We start from the raw sequence: 21,429 nt of genomic DNA on the forward strand, positions 1-21,429 counted from the left end.
TCTGATGCTCGGAACTGTTGAAGCACTCTTAAGCAGATGTACTCTATTATCCTTGCTGTAGACTATAAAGTTTTCTATTGTGCTTTTATTAACATTGCCTATTTTTTCATGTTGCCTTTTGTTTCCGTAGGACAATGTAGACCGGGCTTCAGCTCACAGGCCAGCAGATATGATTGGCCAAGGTTTCCAGCAGTCCTCCCATCAGAATTCTCCTAATCAAGGTAAACCTATATTTTATAGATATATTTGGTAAAGCTGAGAAATAATGATGATGGTGTGTGATTCCGGTTACATGAGACACAAATGGGTAATTAACCACTTCAGATGTAAAAATGAAACCCCTTCCCAGGTACCAGATTTTGAAAATAATAATAATGTTTTCAAACCTGTAATTGCTATAAAATGTTAACATATGATAAATAAAACACAAATAAATGTACAACATACCCAATATAGAGATAAAAACGTGTTTTTTTTTTTTTTTTTTTTTATAGACAAATGTGTTCATTTATTTTTTTAACAATAAAAGCAAAAACGCTGCTAATAACGATAGTAATCAGTAAACAGTAATTATCAAATAAAAATCAAACAATATCAAAACATAACCCGGGAGTGCCTTCGCAACCACTGCACATTTTTCTTGCGTGGTTTTTTTTTTGTTTTCATTTTCGTAGCAGACCCTATACCTTTTTTACGATGTCTGCTTCGCTTGTGTTGGAGGGATAGTCACAAATGCGTGTACACAACCACTTTGTGCAGGCATTGTGATGGATCTGGCTGCCGCGTTGCCTGAACCCCGCGCTGTGTTTTGATAGTATTTCGTTACAGCACTGCCATTTCAAACCAAACAGCTTCCCGTTTGCAGCTGGCTTACCTGTAAAGTAGCTGCATGCTCTTCTGTTTGTACTGTTCTTGACCCCACATCCTCTTCATCATAATCGCTGAGTGATAAGTCAGCATCACTGTCGCTGATATAGAAATCCTCCGAACTAACTTCACTCCCGTTGCTCATTATAGAAAGACCACGTACATTGCCATGTTTAGCTTTTGCTAAAAACGATATAAACTAAACAAGTAAAACTAATAATAATAAAAAAAACCCCACTATATATATATATATATATATATATATATATATATATAATATATATATATATATATATATATATATATACTTGTAAAAGCTGAATGGCTTCCTATAATATATCTCAGCCTTCTAAACGTCCACAGCTACAGAATGGAATTGCTTCATGACACGCAATTGGATAAAAATGTCACCTGACCCTCCCCCAACTTTCATTGCACATTCCACAGTACCAGCACTGCTTTAGAGAATGAAACCTGAAACGCTAGACTGAGAAACCCATCATAGAATAGAATGGGAAACTTGACGTACGCACGTACGACATGGTACTGTAAGTGGGTTTTCAGTTGGCGTATGTCATGATGTTGAAGTGGTTAAGTTCCTGGTCACGAATAACGTAATTGCTCTATCTACAGTATATGATTTGAGGGGTTTACGCAGACTATACAGATATTTTTTACTAATGATATAATTTGGATTTATAATCACATCATGAGGTATAGTATTGTTTTAAATACTATCAGTTGTATCGGTTGAATTCCAATATACTGACCTGTACATTTTGACTTCACAACATAGTGTTAAATTAAGCAGGATGGGCTGTTTGTTATAGTTAGGGCCCTATGAAAATCAAGATTTCACAGGCTGCGTGGAAATTGTGAAATTAGCCCAATACCACGATTTTTACAATATTCTTAAGAAATAAAAATAATTTCATAATTATTTGTATTTCATACAAAAAATAAAAAAAATCATGTTAACGAAACTGTACAGCTCTATGTGCCTGTGTGTAATGTTTGCCATGCACACAGTGCTGTGCAGTGTTCGCCATGCACACAGTGCTGTGTAGTGATTGTCACTATATGCACTCTAAGCGGGAAATTTAAAATACTATACACTGTAAATAAGAAAATGGATGTCTCTAAAAAGGCTAAAAATGTGTCTGCAGCAGATCACGTAAAGCAGTATCCAGCAGGAGTTTTACACGGCGATGGAGGTAAGATGTTCTGTACGGCCTGGAACGTTACTGTAGATCACTACAGAGAATCGACTGTTGACAGACATTTAGATTCACCGAAAAGAGAAAGCCGGAAATCCAGAGCAGTACTGTGACTGCTTTACTTGCAAAGAAACAAAAAACAGTGACTTTTCATATATTCCAAAAGTCCACTTATTAAATGTTGACCTGACAGAGGCGTGCGTTTGTGCAAATATCCCTTTTGAAAAATTGGACAAAAAAGTTACGGAAATTCTTCAGACAGAGTGTAGCGATTCCTTCATCAGCCCAGCTGCCAAATATCACAAGCAGGAGATTATGGAATTGGTAAAACAGTCTGGTTGCTTGTCAGTGGTCACACTGACGAGTCAACAGATGCACAAGGTCAGTATGGGTTACACATTGTATTTGTTTTGCAAGACCTAAATGGTGAACATGCACCTGACGTACTAGAACTGAAAGTTGTCCTTGCAGATACACTTTACCTGCAGGCCGTTAATTACAACACTGTTTCACAAGCTATTGTAAAGTGCTTGAGTAACTTTGATGTTAATTTTGATGTCAGTGCATTTATCTGTATATTTGCTGTTTTAAAAGAAAATAATAATCTGTACATCAATTAATTGAAGTGGGGGTGTGTTTTTTTTTTTTTTTTTTTCTTTTGCATATAAAATTAGCTATTTTACAGACTTTGCCTCTCTGTAGGACTGGAATAAAACTTCCTGAGTAGTTGTGCAATGTGTTTGTTGTAATACTGTAACTGAAATGAATATCTCAAACTTCAAAGGTGCCAGTTGTTAATCTGACATGCAGTAGGTAGAAGTTGAACACTACTTTGTTGTAACACTGCTGCCAGTTGTACATTTTGAGATAACAACTACAGAGTACATTTGTCTGACAAAGAAAAAAGGCTGAACCAACACTTAAGAATGACATTCTCAGCCACTGCTGTGCTGTGCTGTGTGATGTGTCGGGAAAAGTCTTTGCTTTCCTAATAAGTTACACTTGCAGTAAACATGTTGGCAATTCATTATATAGCAATTTCCTTTAGAACAACTTGTCTTTTGCTCTCTCAATTTAGAAGTTTGAGACAGCATGCCATCAGGGTCTCCATTTATCCCTGTTTGACAAGGATAGCAGTGCCAGTTATATTGACTGAACGCTGCATTTGGATTAATTTCTCTCTCTTGCTGAAAAACATGGAAGCAAGATGGCCCCATGAATTCACTGTATTTCAAACCTGGGGATTATTTCTGAGGAAAAGAAAGACTGATCTAGACCGTAAAACATAATTGGCTTTGTAAACCCCAAAAATATATATATATTTCATATTTATTTTCTAATTGTTTTTAGTATGTAGAATCTAAAAGTAATTGCCTAACCACAAGGTAAATTACTTCTTGAGACATTGTTGGCTCAAGAACTATAATCTGTAATTTACGTTTCACTTGCATTTTTATTATATTATCCATCCCTTTTCAATGATGCAACAACACTGAAGTGTACTAAGCATGCTGTGTGGAGATGCTTTTAAAACAGTAGATTTTGATGAATTACAAATTCAAAAGCTGTGTCTCGGATCTGTGATATTATATAGTAGTCTGACCGCAGTGAAGTAAAATCTTCCGAAAGCATTGCGGTTACTGTGATATGTGATTTGTTTAACCGGGCGCTGTGTTTTGAATGCTAGAGGCGGAACATGGCTTGAAACTGGAGTTCTGTCAAGTACGAAATGTAACCATTACCTCATGGGTATTTAACCTTTTAATACCGTTCAACCTGAATAGATATACCAAAGCTGCACGCAGTGTGAGTGACGCAGTCGCACCCACCCCAGAGGGCATAAAAGACTGCTGACACAAATATAGTCATCATTTTTTCCTTTTACCGACCTGAAGCACGGAGAGACAGATAGATCAATGAACAGATAAGTGGCACACACATATCTGATTTATATCTCTATCGCTTGTTTATTACACTTTTTTGCAATTTATTATATTTTAAAGTAATTTTACTTCACGTTCTGTGCTGTGGTTGTTCGTGCAAGTCCCTCAGCGGCCTTGTGCTCCATGCTAAGCTAGCAGCTCTACTGCTCCTTCCCTGGGATTGAACACTTAAGTTGGCCACTTGGGCTCTCTCAAGCTGCTGGCTTCAGTTGAAGCTTAAAAATAAAAATAAAAATCGGCTTCTGTTATAAAACCTGTATTTTAAGAACGGTAATTGTTTGTTTACTGTATTGTGTGATTTTTTTTTTTTTCTGTGCATTTTCTGCTTTTTTCACAGAAATAGAATAATTATACCATTGAGCAGCTGACAAGCCTGTATCTAACTCAAATTTAGTTTTTTTGTACTGCTTTGCAGTCGTATTCTGACTCAGACTTAAAGGCATCAGAGTACTCAATTATTTCGGCAACTGGTTAATTTGTGCCCAGTCTCCAGCACAGGCAGAGGCCCATACTGGACGTGTCACCGGCCACCTTCAACGGTTGGGCCTTACAGTGAATCATGCAAAGAGCCAGCTCACGCATTCCCAGACAGCCTCCTATCTCGTGTGCTTGGACTCTGGGTCCATGTTGGACAGCAGAGTACAGATAATAGACTCCTGTTTGGAGCTTTTTCAGCTCAACAGAGTGCTCACAGTAGTTCCTGAAACTTCTGGGCCTGATGATAGCAGCTTCCCAGACCCTTCTGTTGGGTCTCGTGCATGTACCCTCTGCAGACCTAGTTAAACAGCAGGGTTTTTCAGCCCACGCTGAACCGCGTCCACCACGGTCTAAAGACACCTCTCTTGGTGGAAACAGCCGTCCCATCTACGCCTAGGCATAATGCTGGGCTGTGTCACCAGAAGGGTGGTCGTCACCACGGACGTGTCCAGTCTGTGCTGGGGTTCTGTGTGGAATGGCCAGGGTGTGCAAGGTGTGTGGGAACCCCCTATGGCAGGGCTTCCACATAAATGTTTTAGAGTTGCAGGCAGTTTACCTGGCCTTGCAGAATTTTTTGCAGGAGGTTAAAGGCAGACATGTGCTTGTCCGTACAGACAACACAGCAGTGGTGGCATACATCAACCACCAGGGCAGCCTCTGGTCGCCCAGTCTCCTCTCACTACGAGCAGCATGTACTGCCCTGGATGACGAACTGGGCAGCAGACTTTCTCTCAAGGGGAATCCCAAGCAACTCATCTGGGAGAGGTTTGGGAGAGCGGAGATAGACCTATTTGCCTCCCAGGAATCAACCCACTGTCCCCTCCTAGTTCTCCATAATAGGAGGCAGGAACCCACTGGGAATAGATGATTTGGCACATCAGCGGCAGGGCCATCTGTTATATGCCCATGGCAGTAATCCTGCAATTTTTGCAGGACCTATTTTGAGGAGGGGAAATTCCCCACCACATTAAAGGTGTATCTGGCAGCTATTTCAGCTTGCCATATTAAGATTGCCTCGGTCTCCCCAGGAGCTCACTTCCTGGCGGGGCAGTTTTTGAAAGGGGCTCGACGGCTTATGAAGGACATTTGTTCCACTCATGAAACCTCCATTTGAGCCCTTGCATTCATCTGAGCTGAAATTTTTATAATTTAAAGGGGCCTTGCTTGCTATCACCTCCACAAAGCGGGTGAGTGAGATGCAGGCATTCACTATAGTGAAAGTTAATTTTTAGAGGCCAGGACAAAGGTCACGCTCGTACCTTTTTGCCAAAGACTATCTCGCCATTCCATGTCAACCAGTCTGTGGAACTGGAGGCTTTCCATCCACCTCATTTCCTGTCTGCCACAGAGTGACAGCTCCATACACTCTGCCCAGTTCGGGCCCTGGCGTACTATGTTGACAGGATGAAAAGTTTGAACAATTTGTCTGCTATGGGGCGAAGTACCATGGTCAAGCCCTGTCTAAGCAGCGGCTGTCCAAGTGGATAGCAGACAGTCAGGACTGCCTTTGAGCTGGCCAACTTGCCCCCTCCAGAAAAGTTCACTGTCCATTCCATCAGGGGCATGGCAACTTTGTGGGCTTTGTTCCAGGGTGCATCTGTCAAGGACATAGGCAATGCAGCGGTGTAAGCTACTCCCTATACCTTCACTGGGTTCTACAGACTAAATGTCATGGATCCTCAAAATCCTGGCTTTGGAACTAGATTGTTAAATGCGGGTTCTGAGTCAACCCTTAACACAGACATGGTGGTGGGTTTCTTCCTCAATTTGTTCACCCTAACTAATTACTAGGGTTACGAATGTTAACGCACAAGGCAGCCTCATGGCTTAGCCTTGTAGCATTCCGGTCATTCTGCAATCTTGCCCTTGCAACGGCTTGGGTAAATTGACCATTCGGTAATGGTTACATTTCGTACTTGAAAGGGGATGTTCAATTATAATCATAACCCTGGTTCCCTTAAATAGAAATGTAACCACTAACCTTCAATGTCGCTGTGTCCATGATTGCAGCAGGCTTGAAGGAAAAATGCCGAAAAATGTTGAGTGAGCACTGTCCTTTTGATACCTCGGGGGGCAAATTATAACAAATTAGTTTCTGGTGCATAAATAAACCACTCAAGCTTTGGCTCTTGTGTGTTTATAGTGTCATCAGAATGTCTCAATAAAATGACAACACTATTCTGTACATTTGGGTGTACTTAATAATTGTAACCTAACCTTCAGTTATGTCCTGACCCAGGATTTAGCAATTTATTACTTTCATGTCAGAAAGAAAGAAAGAAAGAAACAGGCTCTGTGAGCAGCTTTGGTATACAATTTTCAGGATTTGGCTCTTGAGGAGGTAAATACCCATTCAGTAATGGTTACATTTCTATTTCAGGGAATCAGGTGATACTAACCGAATGTTTTGTTGTTTTTTTTTCTTTTTTCCTCTGAAGGTAAGGTAACTATTTTTTGTGCAAGAATAGTGTGTAAGAAGCCATTTTTATAACTGCATTAAACTTATTCAGGGTTAAAGTAAGACTGTTGACTGTTCCAAGCTGGTGGAAGGCACGTGTCTTGTCATACTCACTGTTATGGGTTATTGCGTACAGTTTTGAGAATTAGACATTTGATGAGAAGTGGGATAGAAGAATTGTTAAGCAGATTCTTCTGTGCTGCCTGGAATAGTTATGTAATACATAGCATGTATAAAGTACTGGAAAAGTGAAGCCAAGGCTAACAGAAAAATGCTGACTAGTGTTCAGTTAGTGAATTTAACAATGGGTTACAGGTTCACTTTGCCAAGTGAGTCTTGACAGGTTCAGAATGTAAACTATGTCTTGTATGACAACCTGGAATCATGACCATGTTGTCTGCTCATGAATGAATAATAGAAAATATGGTGTTTTGCTTCAGGATGTCTCTGCTTCAGTCTGCCTTGGATTTACCATACACTTGCGGTGAGGGTCAGTTAAGCCTCCCTGGATTAGGTAACAGTTTAAAGCTATACAGCCATGCAGTACGATATAGCTGTGCATCATAAGCTGTGCTTAAGACATACTTCTCTACTTGACAATTTTTTTTTTTTTTTAATTCTGCAAGAAATTAATTTGAACAGCGAGGATCTGAAGTTCACTGTGGTAACATGATATTGAGAGTATTGTTGATACTAGGTCTGTACTGTGTGTTTTTTTTTAGCACATATTCATCCCAGGGTGTTCCCTGGCTCTAGCCAGAATTGTATTCATCTTTGAGTGCAGTGACTGTGCATGGTTTGTGGTCCTTAAGTGCTTGCCATGTTGACTTTTTGTACTATACACATTGGCACATAGCTGATTTTTACTTGCGGTGTCCTACACAAAGCAATGATACCAGTTGTGTTATAAGTTACTGTGTGTTATGCAAACAGAAGTTTGGAAACTTGCAATGCATAGTCATTTGTCTTTGTTTATAAATATGAAACATTTGAAGCACCCCTGTAAGGGGAGCTTGTATGAGTTTATCAACCTGCCATTGTGCCTAATATCTAATCTTTTATAAACCATTTAAGCTGGCAACTTCAAAATTTGCCAGCAGTTTTCACAAAATGTTGTGAAAACTGCTGGCAAAATCTAACAACGCCCTTCACTTTTTGTCCTGAGACCTTAGACTGCTGCTATATGGGGGTCATTGACTTATGTTTCCAGATGATAAACACAGCTTTATTCTGTGATTTCTGTAGGTCATGTTCGACTTGGTGTCTAACAAGACAAGCGAATCGTATTTACAAGGCTATGTAAACCCTACATGCTAAATGTGTTGCTGGCCATGAAATTGACCTCTGACTGAATATGGCTGCTAGAGAACTGCTTAGAGTTATTGTCTTACTGTTTGATACACAGCTGTATTCTTAGATTTTCTTACTTAATCCTTTGAGTAGTACGAACTTACCTGTATGTTCACTGCTGCTCTCTGGTCCCTAGGGAGTACGAACGTACTGGTATGTTCTGCAACTTTAATCTTGAATTACTGAGCCTACAAAACTCCTGATAACATGATATCCTAACACTAGGTTTCTGTAACACCTTTTATTGGTCTCTTGCACCCTCCAGATATTGACTGAATTACATACAATAAACCCAGTCACAAAAATGTCAACAATGTCTGTAAACCAGCGAAAATTGCTCAGAGAGAAAGAAGTATTAGAAATAATACTAAATTCAGATTCTGATTTGAATTCATATACATACAATTCCACTGACTCGGATGTCGGCGAGTGTGTCAGTGAAGAATATTTACCATCAACATCATGTGACAGGCATCCAGCGAAGAGATGGCGCCAAGTTCAGGGAACCTGTAGTCCTGGGGACTTCACTCTGAAGAAATTCAGGTTTGATCCATCACAGTCTGGCTTGAACAAAGATTGGTCTCTGCCTGCTGACCTAAGTGATACAGATTGCTTCAAATTGTTCTTTTGAAGAGACTGTGTCATATATTAGATGAGACGAATAAGTTTACCAGGAAACTGAGAGAACACTCAGTTGGGTGTCAAGTCAAAGCTCCGTAATTGGGTGGACACAACGATGTCTGAAATGTACATCTTTCTGGCTTGATCCGAAAGAAATACCTGAGTACTGGTCCACTGATCTTGTTATGTCAACTCCTTTCTTCTCTACCCTTTTCTCTCTCGATCGCTCTTCATTTCTCTGATAACAGCACCGCACAGATCGTAGACCCCCCTGAACAAAACGAGTCTTATGCTGTGGAAGGGAAGACTCTTTCAAGCAGTACAATCCCTCAAAGCGACATCGTTTCGACATCAAATTGTTTGTCATATGCGATGTGAAAACCGGATACATTTTGAATTTTATTGTTTATAGTGGTGGCACTACTGATATGCTTCATGACGCAGATCTCGGTGTGTCCGCCTATTTGCGTATTTGCGTGTTTGCATAGCCAAGACACAGGTGCATGTGGCACCGTGCGATCCAACGGAAAAAGAATGCCCCAGTTCAAAAAAGAATTAGAAAAAGTCCAGTTTTTACACACAGACAAGTTGCTGGCTGCGAAGTGGCATGACAAAAGAAATGTGCATATGTTCACCTCTGTGCATAGACCTGTGATGAAAGTGACCGACAGTCGATCACGCCACTGGGGATAACAAGGTGAAACCAGAGTGTGTGCTGGAGTACAACTAGAAAATGGGCTCGGTGGAGAAATCGGACATGCAAATTAGATTGTGCAAGGAAATCTCTCAAGTGGTACAAAAAGTTAGCCGTGTTGAATGCCTTCATTTTCCACAAAACTGCATCCAAAAAAACGGTCACTTTTTCAGCAAGTTCAGGTACAACCTCATCTTGCAGCTGATTAGAAAAATACCACACAGCGTGGAAGTCATCCAGTGGACGACGCCCAAGCTCAGACAACCCAACAAGGATGACCGACCAACATTTTCCACATCCCGTACCCCAAACAGCAAAGGGCAGTCGTACACAGCACACGTGTCACGTCTGTATCCACACCGATCTGTCTATGTGATGTGTGTAAATTAGGGATGTTACGGTATACCGGTTTTATGGTAAACCGAGTTATAAACTGCCATGGTTTTGAAACCGCAACCATTTTTCTATACCGTGATTACCGAGTTCACACGGTTTTCGGTGATATGGGTGCGTTTTTTTTTTTTTTTCACTGTTTTGTCCATCGTTGAGCCACTGTGTTCATTAGAACTAATGAACACAGACATCTCAAGTTCTGAAAACTGCCATGCATGAGATTATCCGAGTAGGCTGTTAAATAAGTGACGTCATATTTAATATAAACCACCCTACTAAACAATGATCGCTGTGACCTGTCAGTAAATGAAACACAAATACTCCAAAATATCTGCACGAACAAGGCACTGTAACTTTTCATCACTGCCTTCCTATTAATTTACCAAACAAAAGAAGCAACAATAGTGTTGTAGGGATTTTGGTTTTATGTAAAATAAATTATACAATTTATTCCCATTTAAAAAAAGTCCTCTAGATGCCGCTTAACTTTGCAACAGTCTCCCATCCACCTTAACTTGTCTTCTTTCCTTTGTCTTTGTTGCTGTTAACATGCAGTCCAAAAAAAATTTACAGTCGCTATCTTGTCATTTATTAAGTTTTGCAGATCAGTGGGCGGGCACTGCATGTCTAAAAACGCACTCGATTGGCTATTGCTAGGTAACACTTTGCTTCTCTTAACTAATAGGATGCCGTCCAAACTGATAAAGATGAAGAGGGTATTCAGTTACAGTGGTCACATCCTAACCCCCTATCGTTCCAGACTGAGCCCAGAAAATGTTAATATTTTGGTGTTTCTCCACAGTCATTTGAAATGAAGTAGCATTGTTTTGCTGAGCCTGTGTGAGCTGGAGTGAACACTACTTCCAATTGGGTAGTGCCTGATAGAACTGTAGTACAAGGATACCAGTTTTAACACACAAAAAAATCATGGGTGGGGTCTGTAGTAAGACTCTGTCCATCAGCAGCTGTCTAGTACATTGTGTTCAAGTCTTATGTATCTGGCTCAGTTCCAGACCCTTTTTTTTTTTTTTCTTTTCTGTACACTGTCATGCTCAAGACAAATCCACTGGTATTGTGGTTAGAAACAATGTTACACCACTGGGCATGTTCAAATACACTAGTATGATTGTTAATGTTTGTGATAAATTACAATGAAACCTCATTTATTAAACACAATAGTGCTAAATTTAGAAATAAAAGAAGTTTAAGTCTTCAATTGAAGACATTGAAAAAGACTTCCAGTCGACACGGTTGTCATTGAACTTAAGTTTTTTAGTATTTGGAAACCTCACTATTAACGACAGTCATGACACCACCAAAATGTGACCTTAATAAGGGTACTACAAAGGGTACATACATTATTCAGACACATTGCTACAATTAGTGTCATAATAACTTAGCTATCAAACACAAAAATTGATAAGTTTAGTCAGTTTATGTAACTGGGTAACACTTTATCGAACAAAATAGTCATTTTCACGCTCATATCTGTTTATTTTGCATCACTCATGTTTGAGAACTGTCTTAATTTACTGTAATTACCAAAGTGTTTTACAACACATTGGCCTACTCCCTTTTGGATCTTTTTTCTTTCTTTCGTAAGTCTGACGGACAACTAGAACTGAAGAGTAGCTCCTGAACTCGTAGTCAAAGCACCTTAACACAAACTTGCCAAAAAATGAAATAAAAAACAATATTTGAGTGACTTCAGTAAGAACCACTAAGCCACCATTAAAAAGGTAAAGCAGTTTGAAGCTATTCACTCTGTATCTTTTGAAATAATAATACAACACTGCATTGTAAAATTTACATTGAACTAGCATTTCTGTGTCATTTCTGCTTGTGTTTTAATTGCTTTTTAAAACAAGTAGTTTTGCTGGCTTTCAAAATTACTCATAGGGGCTCCCGAGTGGCGCATACAGTAAAAGCACTCGCTAGAGTGCAGGATGCGCTCTATAGCCTGGACGTCGCCGGTTCGAGTCCAGGCTATTCCACAGCCGACCGTGGACGGGAGCTCCAGGGGGCGGCGCTCAATTGGCCGAGCGTCGTCCGGGTTTAGGGAGGGTTAGGTCTGCCAGGGTGTCCTAGGCTCACCACGCACCAGCGACCCCTCTAGTCTGGCCGGGCGCCTGCGGGCTTGCCTGTAAGCTGCCCAGAGCTGCGTTGTCCTCCGACGCTGTAGCTCTGAGGCGGCTGCACGGTGAGTCTGCAGAGTGTAAAGAAGCGGGCGGCTGACGGCACATGCTTTGGAGGACAGCGTATGTTCATCTTCACCCCTCCCGAGTCAGCGCAGAGGTGGTAGCGGTGAGCTGAGCCTAAAAAATAATTGGGCATTTCAAATTGGGGAGAAAATAATAAAAAGTAATTGGCAACGACTAAATTAAAAAAAATATATATATATATTACTCATGGAATATCGTTCCATCTTTTCTTAATCTCCTCCACTGTTCTTTTAATAATGCCTACACTCTAAGACGGGGGTCTCCAACCCAGGTCTTGGAGAGCTACTATGGCTGCTGGTTTTCGTTTCAACCAGTCTGTTACTTAATTCAACCAATTATTGGCTTAATTAGTCAATACTAGCAGGTGTTCCAGATCTTTTGCCACTGATGATGTAAAGACACCTATAAAACCTCCAAGAAGTAAAGGCTCTTGTTAGAACCTTGCTTTGCCAGTGTGGGGAGACCTTTTTAGGTGCTTCTAAGCATTCTATGTTCTCTATTGCAGACTTTCGTTTTTGTCATGCAAGCTATACATGTATTGACAATTGGAGTCTGCAAAACAATACGGTATTATAAACCGCAATTTACAAACTGACTTGTTTCATTCAGAAAGGCCCCACAATTACATATGCATATACAGAATTACATGTGCATCAAGGGCTAAAGCGCACAAAAGACGTTGCCCCCACAAATCACGTATTAATTGCGTGTTTATGCCGTTGCGTTTGTTTTATAAATCCCATCCAAGAATTCAGAACCCTCCACGCCCGTTTTACAGTCTTAAAACGTGCGTAATCCTTTTATAAATCTGGGCCTGAGTGGTGATGTGTACCACAGCACAACTTTTCCAAATATTACCAGATGAGAGAATGTGCTATTGATAAATTACCATACTGATATTCCTTGAAGCATGCTTACGTTAGTTCTTGGATGTCCCACCGCCTGATTCACAGCATTAGCATTGTGTCCAAGGACCATCAAGAAAAAATAAAATAATGAAAGGTGATTTAGAAGTTGATTTTAGAAGTTACTTGCCTCTTGTTAAAGGTATTAATAAAACTAAATAGTTTGTTTCTTTTCCTTATTGTCTGTTTGAAATCCAAAATCTAGGCAATGCCCCCATGATGTTTGTTTTGATAAAGACTGTTGGCATTTACAATATACCACTTTTTATAATAAAATGCTGCCAACCTTGTTTCAAAAGAACAAAATACACTACATGTTTCATAAGGATGAGTAAATCTTTGATTAAAAAAAAAAAAAAAAAGTTTAAACCTACTGCACTCCCCTTGTCTAAGGGCTGTGCTGAAAGCAATCATAAAGCACACTTTTTACTTCTGTCCAACCTCAGTCACTGAACTAAATGAAGCAAAGTTCATGTCTTATTTGGGTTATTTTGACAGGAGTTGAATTTATGGCTTTAGTTTCAGAGAGCTGGCTGCAGGCCTATTTTGCTTGTTGTTTCAGGCTTATTGATGAAGATGTATGTTATTAACCCACGTGCCAAGCCACAGAAATTCAAATGCTATTCTGTGCGAAATGAAGTGCCTTAGGAGCACCAGAAGAGACTTTGGAAGGGTACTTTTTTTCTTCTTTCTTCCTTCTCCCTTTGTTCAGTCTGTTGGCTTTGCTAAGTCACTCAGATAAACAGGTGGAAAATGACATAATACCCACCCAGAGCAGACAGGAGGGGTGAGAAGCACAGGCCTCTGCAGCCTCAGTAAGTTGATTACTGTAGAAGTTAACATATGGAATGTGTCTTGAGTTTGACACTAACCGGACGTAATGATTGAAAGCCAGATAGTGTGCTGTATTCGGCACAGTTTACAGAAATGGTCAAATACTTTTGTTTGTAAAACCGGGAACAAGTATCTTTTTGCTGCCCTTGGGAGTACAGGATGGTTTTTATTGATTGATTTCGCTGAGGTATGGTATTATGCAGGCCTTGCACAGTATTCCATCATGGCAGCTACAGTTGAAAACAGATGTAGTTTTAACATATAGCACACAGTGTTTGGAAGATCTGACACCCTAAATATAGGGCACTTTGTATCTATGTTCTGTAGTGTACAAAAAAAAAATCAATTGCTAGAACTTTGAAGTCATTGTCATAGCAGAGAGCCTTTAGCGAATGGAGTTTCCAGAGCATCTGTTCTGAGGCCTTTATCTTTTAATAGGTTTTCAGTGTCAATGTTGCAATATTCACATAACCCGCAATATGCAGATGGGTCTTAGTCTATTTGTTATATTTAAAATGCATTACATAAAAAAATACTTAATGCAGATGTATACAATCATTCTGCTTTCAAACCTTTAAAGCTTTAGAATCATAAATATGATGCTGTTTATTAAGCGATAGTGGCAGTCAGTGAAAGCACTTTCAAAAACAGTTTAAAACCTAGATTTACCTTGAATTATTTATTGGTTGGGTACCCTTCTGCTGAGAAGTTTTAGGAAAGTAGTTTTAGGAAAATCGTTCCAAAAATGTTTATATATCACAAAAAAATACCTCTATTAAAGAAATAACATTTTTATTTGTCAGAGCTGCTTATAGTTTATCTGAATGGAGCAATATTGTTGAATTGTCCCTGTCTCGGTTTGTTGTTGAAAGATGCTGTCTGAGCTCCGGTTGTGGATACTGGACTGGTTGCTTTCATGTGTGCAAAGAATTGATTGGCTGGTTTTGGCGGATAATAAAATACATTTGGACTAATTCGTTTAGTGTTTGCTGTCCAATAGATGTGAACTGAGCTTTCATTACAGCAAGTCAAAAATGAAAAAGCTGGCATTTGTGTGGATTGATTAAGTTTGATTCATGTTTGATTCTGTGATATTCCAGGTGGCATCTAATGTCTATTAGAAGCCTGGTAGAGCTGGAAGCTGAGTGGCTGATGATACTGAATCGTTTTCTAATCACTGTTAAACACCGACATCCTGTTCATTTGGCAGTTTTCCTCCACGTTCAACTTTTGTAACTCTTGTCACAGACCTATATATAAATGCTTTTGTGGCAAGCATGATCGAATTGTGGTAGTGAATTCAAACTTGATTTGACTGCATTATTGTGTTTATAATATTTAATTAGTACTATGTTACATGTTTACGGAAAAAATACATTTTAGAAAGTTGATATTGAACAATACTTTCAAACACAATACTGTGCTATGAGCTATCATTTAAGTTAGGTTTACACTCAGTAAGCTTCCCCCACATGTTCAAACCACTGAAATATATATTTATTTTTTCTGAAAAGACTACTGTACAATGATTTGTTTCTGGGATCAGAATATTCATACGTATAGATTTTAATCCTTTGCGGTCCTATGTTGGACCCTGTCCGACATCATCAAAAAGATGTAAAAAACAGGTCTGTAGTCATTTTTTCTCCGGAAAAAGCGAAGAAAACCATTCAGTGGCTGAGTGAGACCGATAGGAGCCGAGAGAGGCCGAAAAAAAAAAAAAATTAATAGATGGTCCCGGCATCACATAGATAACACAGACATAAACAAACAAGATAGCTGCTTCTGCATCCAGCGCTCAAAGAATATCACAGACATTTGCAGAGCTTTTTTTAGATGTTATAGTAATAAAGTAATGACTTGTATCGTATTATTGAGGAGTTTGGTGATAAAACGAGTGATCAGGAGATGATTTATCGGTATGTACTACTATGAAGAGGTATGTGAAAATACAGCAAACAAGGGGTGGGGCGGGGCTGGAGATGCAGTACTGAGTGTCCTGTTGATATGCAGTGCCTTTTAAACCTGTTTTACTGTGGGAGAAAAAAAAATACTTTTAAACCGCACGTCTAAAATAAACTGCGCGTGTGACAATAAATTAGACCTGACGCGCTGAATAAATGGACCGCTAAGGGTTAAAGATTATTATTATTATTATTATTATTATTATTATTATTATTTTTTTTTTTTTTATTTTTTTTTTTTATTTATTTATTTATTTATTTATTTTATTCTTCCTAAGACTTCAAACTGCTCCTGCTCGAATGCCGTGTAACCAATCAACATCAAACTTGGCAGGTAACATCCCGGGATGAATACAGTTCAGATGCTAAAATATTGTGCTTCTGCGTCAACCAAGATGGCAGCCTGACACAATTTAAAAAAAAAAAAAAAAAAAAAAAAAAAAAAAGGTGTTTGTGCGTAATATGGCTGTCCAACGCATTTCTTTAAAAAACTTTCAGTATCTTCAGTCAAATGTAAAGCTAGCTTATAACTCCTTACAGAGTGCAGATAGGGTCATGGTTACTATGGAACACATAAAGGAAACCATATATGCTCTATCCAAAAATGACCTTGTCTGTGACCTTTGACCTCTCTAAGGTCAAATGTAGAACTAGCTTATAACTCCTTACAGTGCACATAGGGCTACAGTTACTATATAACACATTTAGGAACCCATATATGCTCTATTCAAAAATTACATTACTTCTCCTTAAAGTTATGTAAAACTAGCTTATAACTCCTTACAGTATGTAGATAGGGTTATGGTTACTATGATGTTTAAAGTTAAAGTATTGTGAGATAATGAACTACAGTTGTCCCACATTATACCGCCCCCCTTTGTAATGCCACCCTCACATACCGCCAGCTATTCTCTCTGAACAAATGTCACCAATATATAAACAGTGCTATTTCTGCCAACTTCCCCAGCCAAGCAAACGTAAATATAAGCATTGTAGTTTCCCCTCATTTAGCGCCTGCAAAATAATCATGGCCAATTAACAGTTATGCAGTTAACCTTTGACTCTCTTTCCTAGTTTGTTGTTAACTGAACATTCATACCAATGTTATCAACACTCCCGCTCCTAAAGCAAAAAAAGTACAAAATGGCGAGTCGGCCCTACATTTAACACCAGAGCAAAAGAAAAAAAACTGCATGTATGCATCTGAAAATAAGAAAGCAAGTCAGGTGAGAAAACATTTATGATGTCTTGCTAAGTAAGGCATATACTGTTAATCAAAGAACAATCTGAGACATTGTAATGCAGGGGTGTCAAACTCCAGTCCTTGAGGGCCGCAGGGTCTTCTGGTTTTCATTCCAACTTAAGCTCTCAATTAACATAATTGATCTAATTATTTGTTCAATTTGACAAATTTAATATTTTTCAAGGTCTTTTACAGTTGATGGTTTTAAAAATGCACTTGATTCAAGGTACACTACCTATGAAACATGTTGAGGCCTGAAGAGAAGTGTTAAATGTGTCCAGTTAATCAAATAATTAGACCAATGAAGTAATTGAGAGCTCGGGTGGAACGAAAGCCAGAAGACACAGCGACCCTCCAGGAACTGAGTTTGACACCCCTGCTCTAATGGATACAAACAAATGGCTTAGCTTGATGGAACGGGTCGATTTTGTTTAGCCTGAAAAAGGCTTGACACAGTCTAAAATAAGTGAGAAATTGTCAAGTGAGGAAAAGTGTATAGTTGGCATGAAAGTGCAATTCTCATATGCTGTGTATTCAAGCTTTATATAACCATGTACTAGATTTGAGGATAATGAACAGCATTTAGGGAGCATTTAAGGAAACGGATACTGTACAGTAGTTTTGCTAAACATAATGTTTGTTCTGCATGCATCACACAATGGCCATTATGAAATAAACTTTAAAGTACATTGAAATCCTTTTATAATATTAATAATATGCTTTCCAGAATTAAGCTAGGTATCAATTGTAGTGGTGAATGGCTAATGCAGTTACAGGTTGTAATGAATACCTTAATGTGCATCCCATTTCCAGGTCTAGTTTGTATTTCATTTTATGTCGTATCACATGAAGCTGGGAGCAGCAGGCTCCACATTAACCTGATTAGCTAATTTTGCTGAAGGCTGCTGCTGTAGTTTCCACTGCCAACTTAGGTGCCTTGCTTGTGAGAGGCACTGTTTTAAACACAATATCCTGTCTGCCGGTATGGAATTATGCAGTGCACAATAAAGAAATATGTGTTTTTTTGTTTTTTTTTTTTTAGTTTTTCGGTGTCAGTATGGAATCTAAAAGTCATTGCTTTAGTTATATTTTTTGCAAGACTGTATTGCGTCGCAGGTTAGAGCTTCTGAAATTAATGTTTGGTGTAGATTTATGGCTTACCTATTTTGGTTCATTGAAAGCTTACGTGATGTAAAAACAAGCCAAACAAAAATAATGAACATACATGTATAATAACTTGATCATCATGTTTCCAAGGATAATGTCACTATTGGGTAATACTAACTGAATAATAATAATACAAATTCTACTTTTGATGGAAAGAAATAGTGACTGTAGATGCAATTTAGGTAGTGTTAGTTATTCTAGTGCAGTGGTAGTCATTTGTGGGCAGAATTTAAATGACTTAAGATTACTGTAATTGACTGGAAGTATGACTATTGTAGTGTACTATGTGCAGTTGAAATCTTGCATATATTGTAGCCCTTGAAATTTCAGTTGACCTTACTGTATAGGAGGGTAACTTGCAGGACAAAATTTGTTTTGTGTTTGTTTTTTTTTGTTTTTTTTGTTTTTTTTTTTTGATTTGGCAAGTCTATGCCTACTCTTCGTTTTTATTTCATTGTTTTTGCATGTCTAGTATGAACTATATTTATCAAAACCATATAATGAAGGAACAACAAGGTTTCAATCAAAATAATATAAACTACATCTGCCATGTGGCAACTTTGGACGCCAAAAGCATTTCAGATAAATAAATCGAATTTCATTTAGCCAAGAAACCTGCATTTGCAGAGTTTGCCCAGAAGAGGACCTCAAATACACACACTCACACTCACACACACACACACACACTCACACTCACACACACTCACTCACACACACACACACACACACTCACACTCACACTCACACACACACACACACACACACACACACACACACACTCTCACACACACACACACTCACACAAATATAACTGCAGATTATACCTTTTATGGTAGGAGTATTGCAGAGAATGGAATAAAAATGCCAGGATTTAAGACCACTACTTAAGGAACAGAAATACAAATTATACTACGATGGAAATGGGACACAGTTGATAAGCTTGATCAGATAAGGGTGTAAAATGTAACTTCCCTCAAAGCTTATGCAATACTTATTTGATCTTCTGTTTGACATTGTTATGTTTCACTTCAAATGCTAAATACAGTACATATATTAAGTTTTTTTTTTTTTTAGTTGATCAATGTAATAATTCTGCGTAAATTACATGGGACCTTGTTATAATAATATCTTTATTTTTATATAGTGCCTTTCATAGTGGATCACCATCACAACATGCTTTACAGAGGTAGGCTGTGAACTGTGCATTATATGCAGAGTCACTTACAATAGGACATTTGACTTAACTTCTCATCCGCAAGATGGAGCACAAGGAGGTTAAGTGACTTGCACAGGGGTCAGTCAGTGGCAACCGTGGGATTTGAGCCGGTGATCTTCAGTGGCAGAGGTTGTGGACATTGATCTATATTTAGTATCTACAGTAATAGGACCCTTCATATCAGGAATTACTAGGGATTACAGATTTGCATGATATGTTTACTAAACCAATCTATAATCCCCGGTAAATCCCTTTTATTCCTTAAAGATTTTAGTCTGTACGTGTACAGGTAATAACAGTGATATGCTACAATCAGTATCTGCAGATTGATGCAAACAAAGTTGCAATAGCTAGACATTTTAGTTGATTTATTAGACTGTGCTTTTTAAGAATCTTTGGTTTTGTGATTCGACAGTTGTCTTGGCCTATACAAGCAACTGTGTATCATTCAGTACATCTTAAGTAAAACTACTAATTAAACTCTTATTTTCAGGGTAGGAGACAAGAAAAGCTCACATACTGTACATCAAGCAGCAGGTAGTTTAGCATTACTGCTGCTCTATATATTGATGGAAATTCAGGTCAGTAGTCATGGTGACAGCATGGCAGAAAAAAAATTGCAGTAGCTTGTGAAATTCACTAGGGGGAGCTCTAGGTTACTTGTTAGTTTTTAGTTGGCCCTGCAGTTTGATAATGTAGCTCATTATTTTGATTTCCATTACATGAGAGTAGGTGTTAAAACTTCATGCTGTTATTGGACACGGCTCTCGCCAAGATAAGCCCCAACTAAGACATAACTGCTTTTACTGTAAACTAATGTGATCCATCTGCGTTTCCTTCCATCTGATGATGTAGATATCCTTCTGCCTGGTGTTGGTGGCTGAAGTGTAATGCAGGCTCCAGAGATCAGCCTATTTTGCTTCCCTGGCGCATCGGCACACACAACGGCTGCAATGCTGGCTCCAGGGATCAACCACTATGCGGCTTCCCTAGCGCATCAGCATGACAACCGTCTGGACTGAGCTGAGTAGGGTACTTCTTTGGGGTCTTCAAGTGGGCACCTTCCATCCTTGGTGTTTCGTCGACTAGCCCACAACACCTTAAGTAAGAGGGCTTGACAGTGATTCTAGTGTCCCAGCATCACCCCCCTCCATCCTCCATCCCCCACTCCGCAAAGCCCAGCTTACTTACCTTCCTTTACATCGACGTTGCTTTCTTTCTATGGTGCTTGAGGTCCCCAATCAGAATCTTTTTGTCTCAACCAGAGCCAGTTGATGCTTCAGATAAGTTCTTCACTATACATTGCTTCTGGAGTGTGCCACAAATCCTTGACAACCCACCTCCACTGGGTAAACCTGGACTCTCCATCCTCGCTGTTCCGCTTCAGCAGCCAGTTGAGCGTACCGAAGTTTCTTCCTTTCATACGCCTCATCCACAGCATTCTCCCATGGCACTGGCGTGCTGATCGAGACTATAAGACAATATCAGGTCAAAAGTAAGTGGTGGCAATCTCAGGTGGGGAAAATAAGCCGTTGTCCAACATCTGCCAACATTTTCCAGTCTCCTAGCAGCTTCCAGTTGTCCTAGACGAGTTTTGGTTTTAATACCTTTTCTTGGTGGTCGCTCCCCTGGACGAAGGAATGTCCAGGTGCTGCCTCCCTCACACATTCATCATGTGACTCTACCAATGTAATTTCCAATCGAACCTTGGCGCACTTAAACTCCTCGGTTAGAGCCGAGACTGGCAGCTGCAGTATCTCTTTACCATACAGTCCCACTCATACTCTGCTGAGGCAACATGGAACTCCTAACTTGCTAGAACCAAAGTCATTGTATTTATCTTGCTCTTAATTGTATT

General features: G+C 39.2%; 1 protein-coding gene across 5 annotated transcripts in view; it reads left to right on the forward strand.

The window, feature by feature from the left end:
* grb10b (growth factor receptor-bound protein 10b) overlaps positions 1-21,429 on the forward strand; it is a 115,224-nt gene that overhangs the window by 38,947 nt on the left and 54,848 nt on the right. For 4 of the 5 annotated variants that reach the window (XM_059022288.1, XM_033999981.3, XM_033999984.3 and 1 more), the window contains one exon: positions 131-221. The exons of the other annotated variant lie outside the window; for it this stretch is intronic. In XM_059022288.1, coding sequence (XP_058878271.1) covers positions 131-221 — 91 coding nt within the window. The remainder of the gene's footprint in view (positions 1-130; positions 222-21,429) is intronic. 5 annotated transcript variants of the gene reach the window in all.

Source organism: Acipenser ruthenus, chromosome 4 (genome assembly GCF_902713425.1).
Source record: "Acipenser ruthenus chromosome 4, fAciRut3.2 maternal haplotype, whole genome shotgun sequence".
Lineage (NCBI taxonomy): Eukaryota > Metazoa > Chordata > Actinopteri > Acipenseriformes > Acipenseridae > Acipenser > Acipenser ruthenus.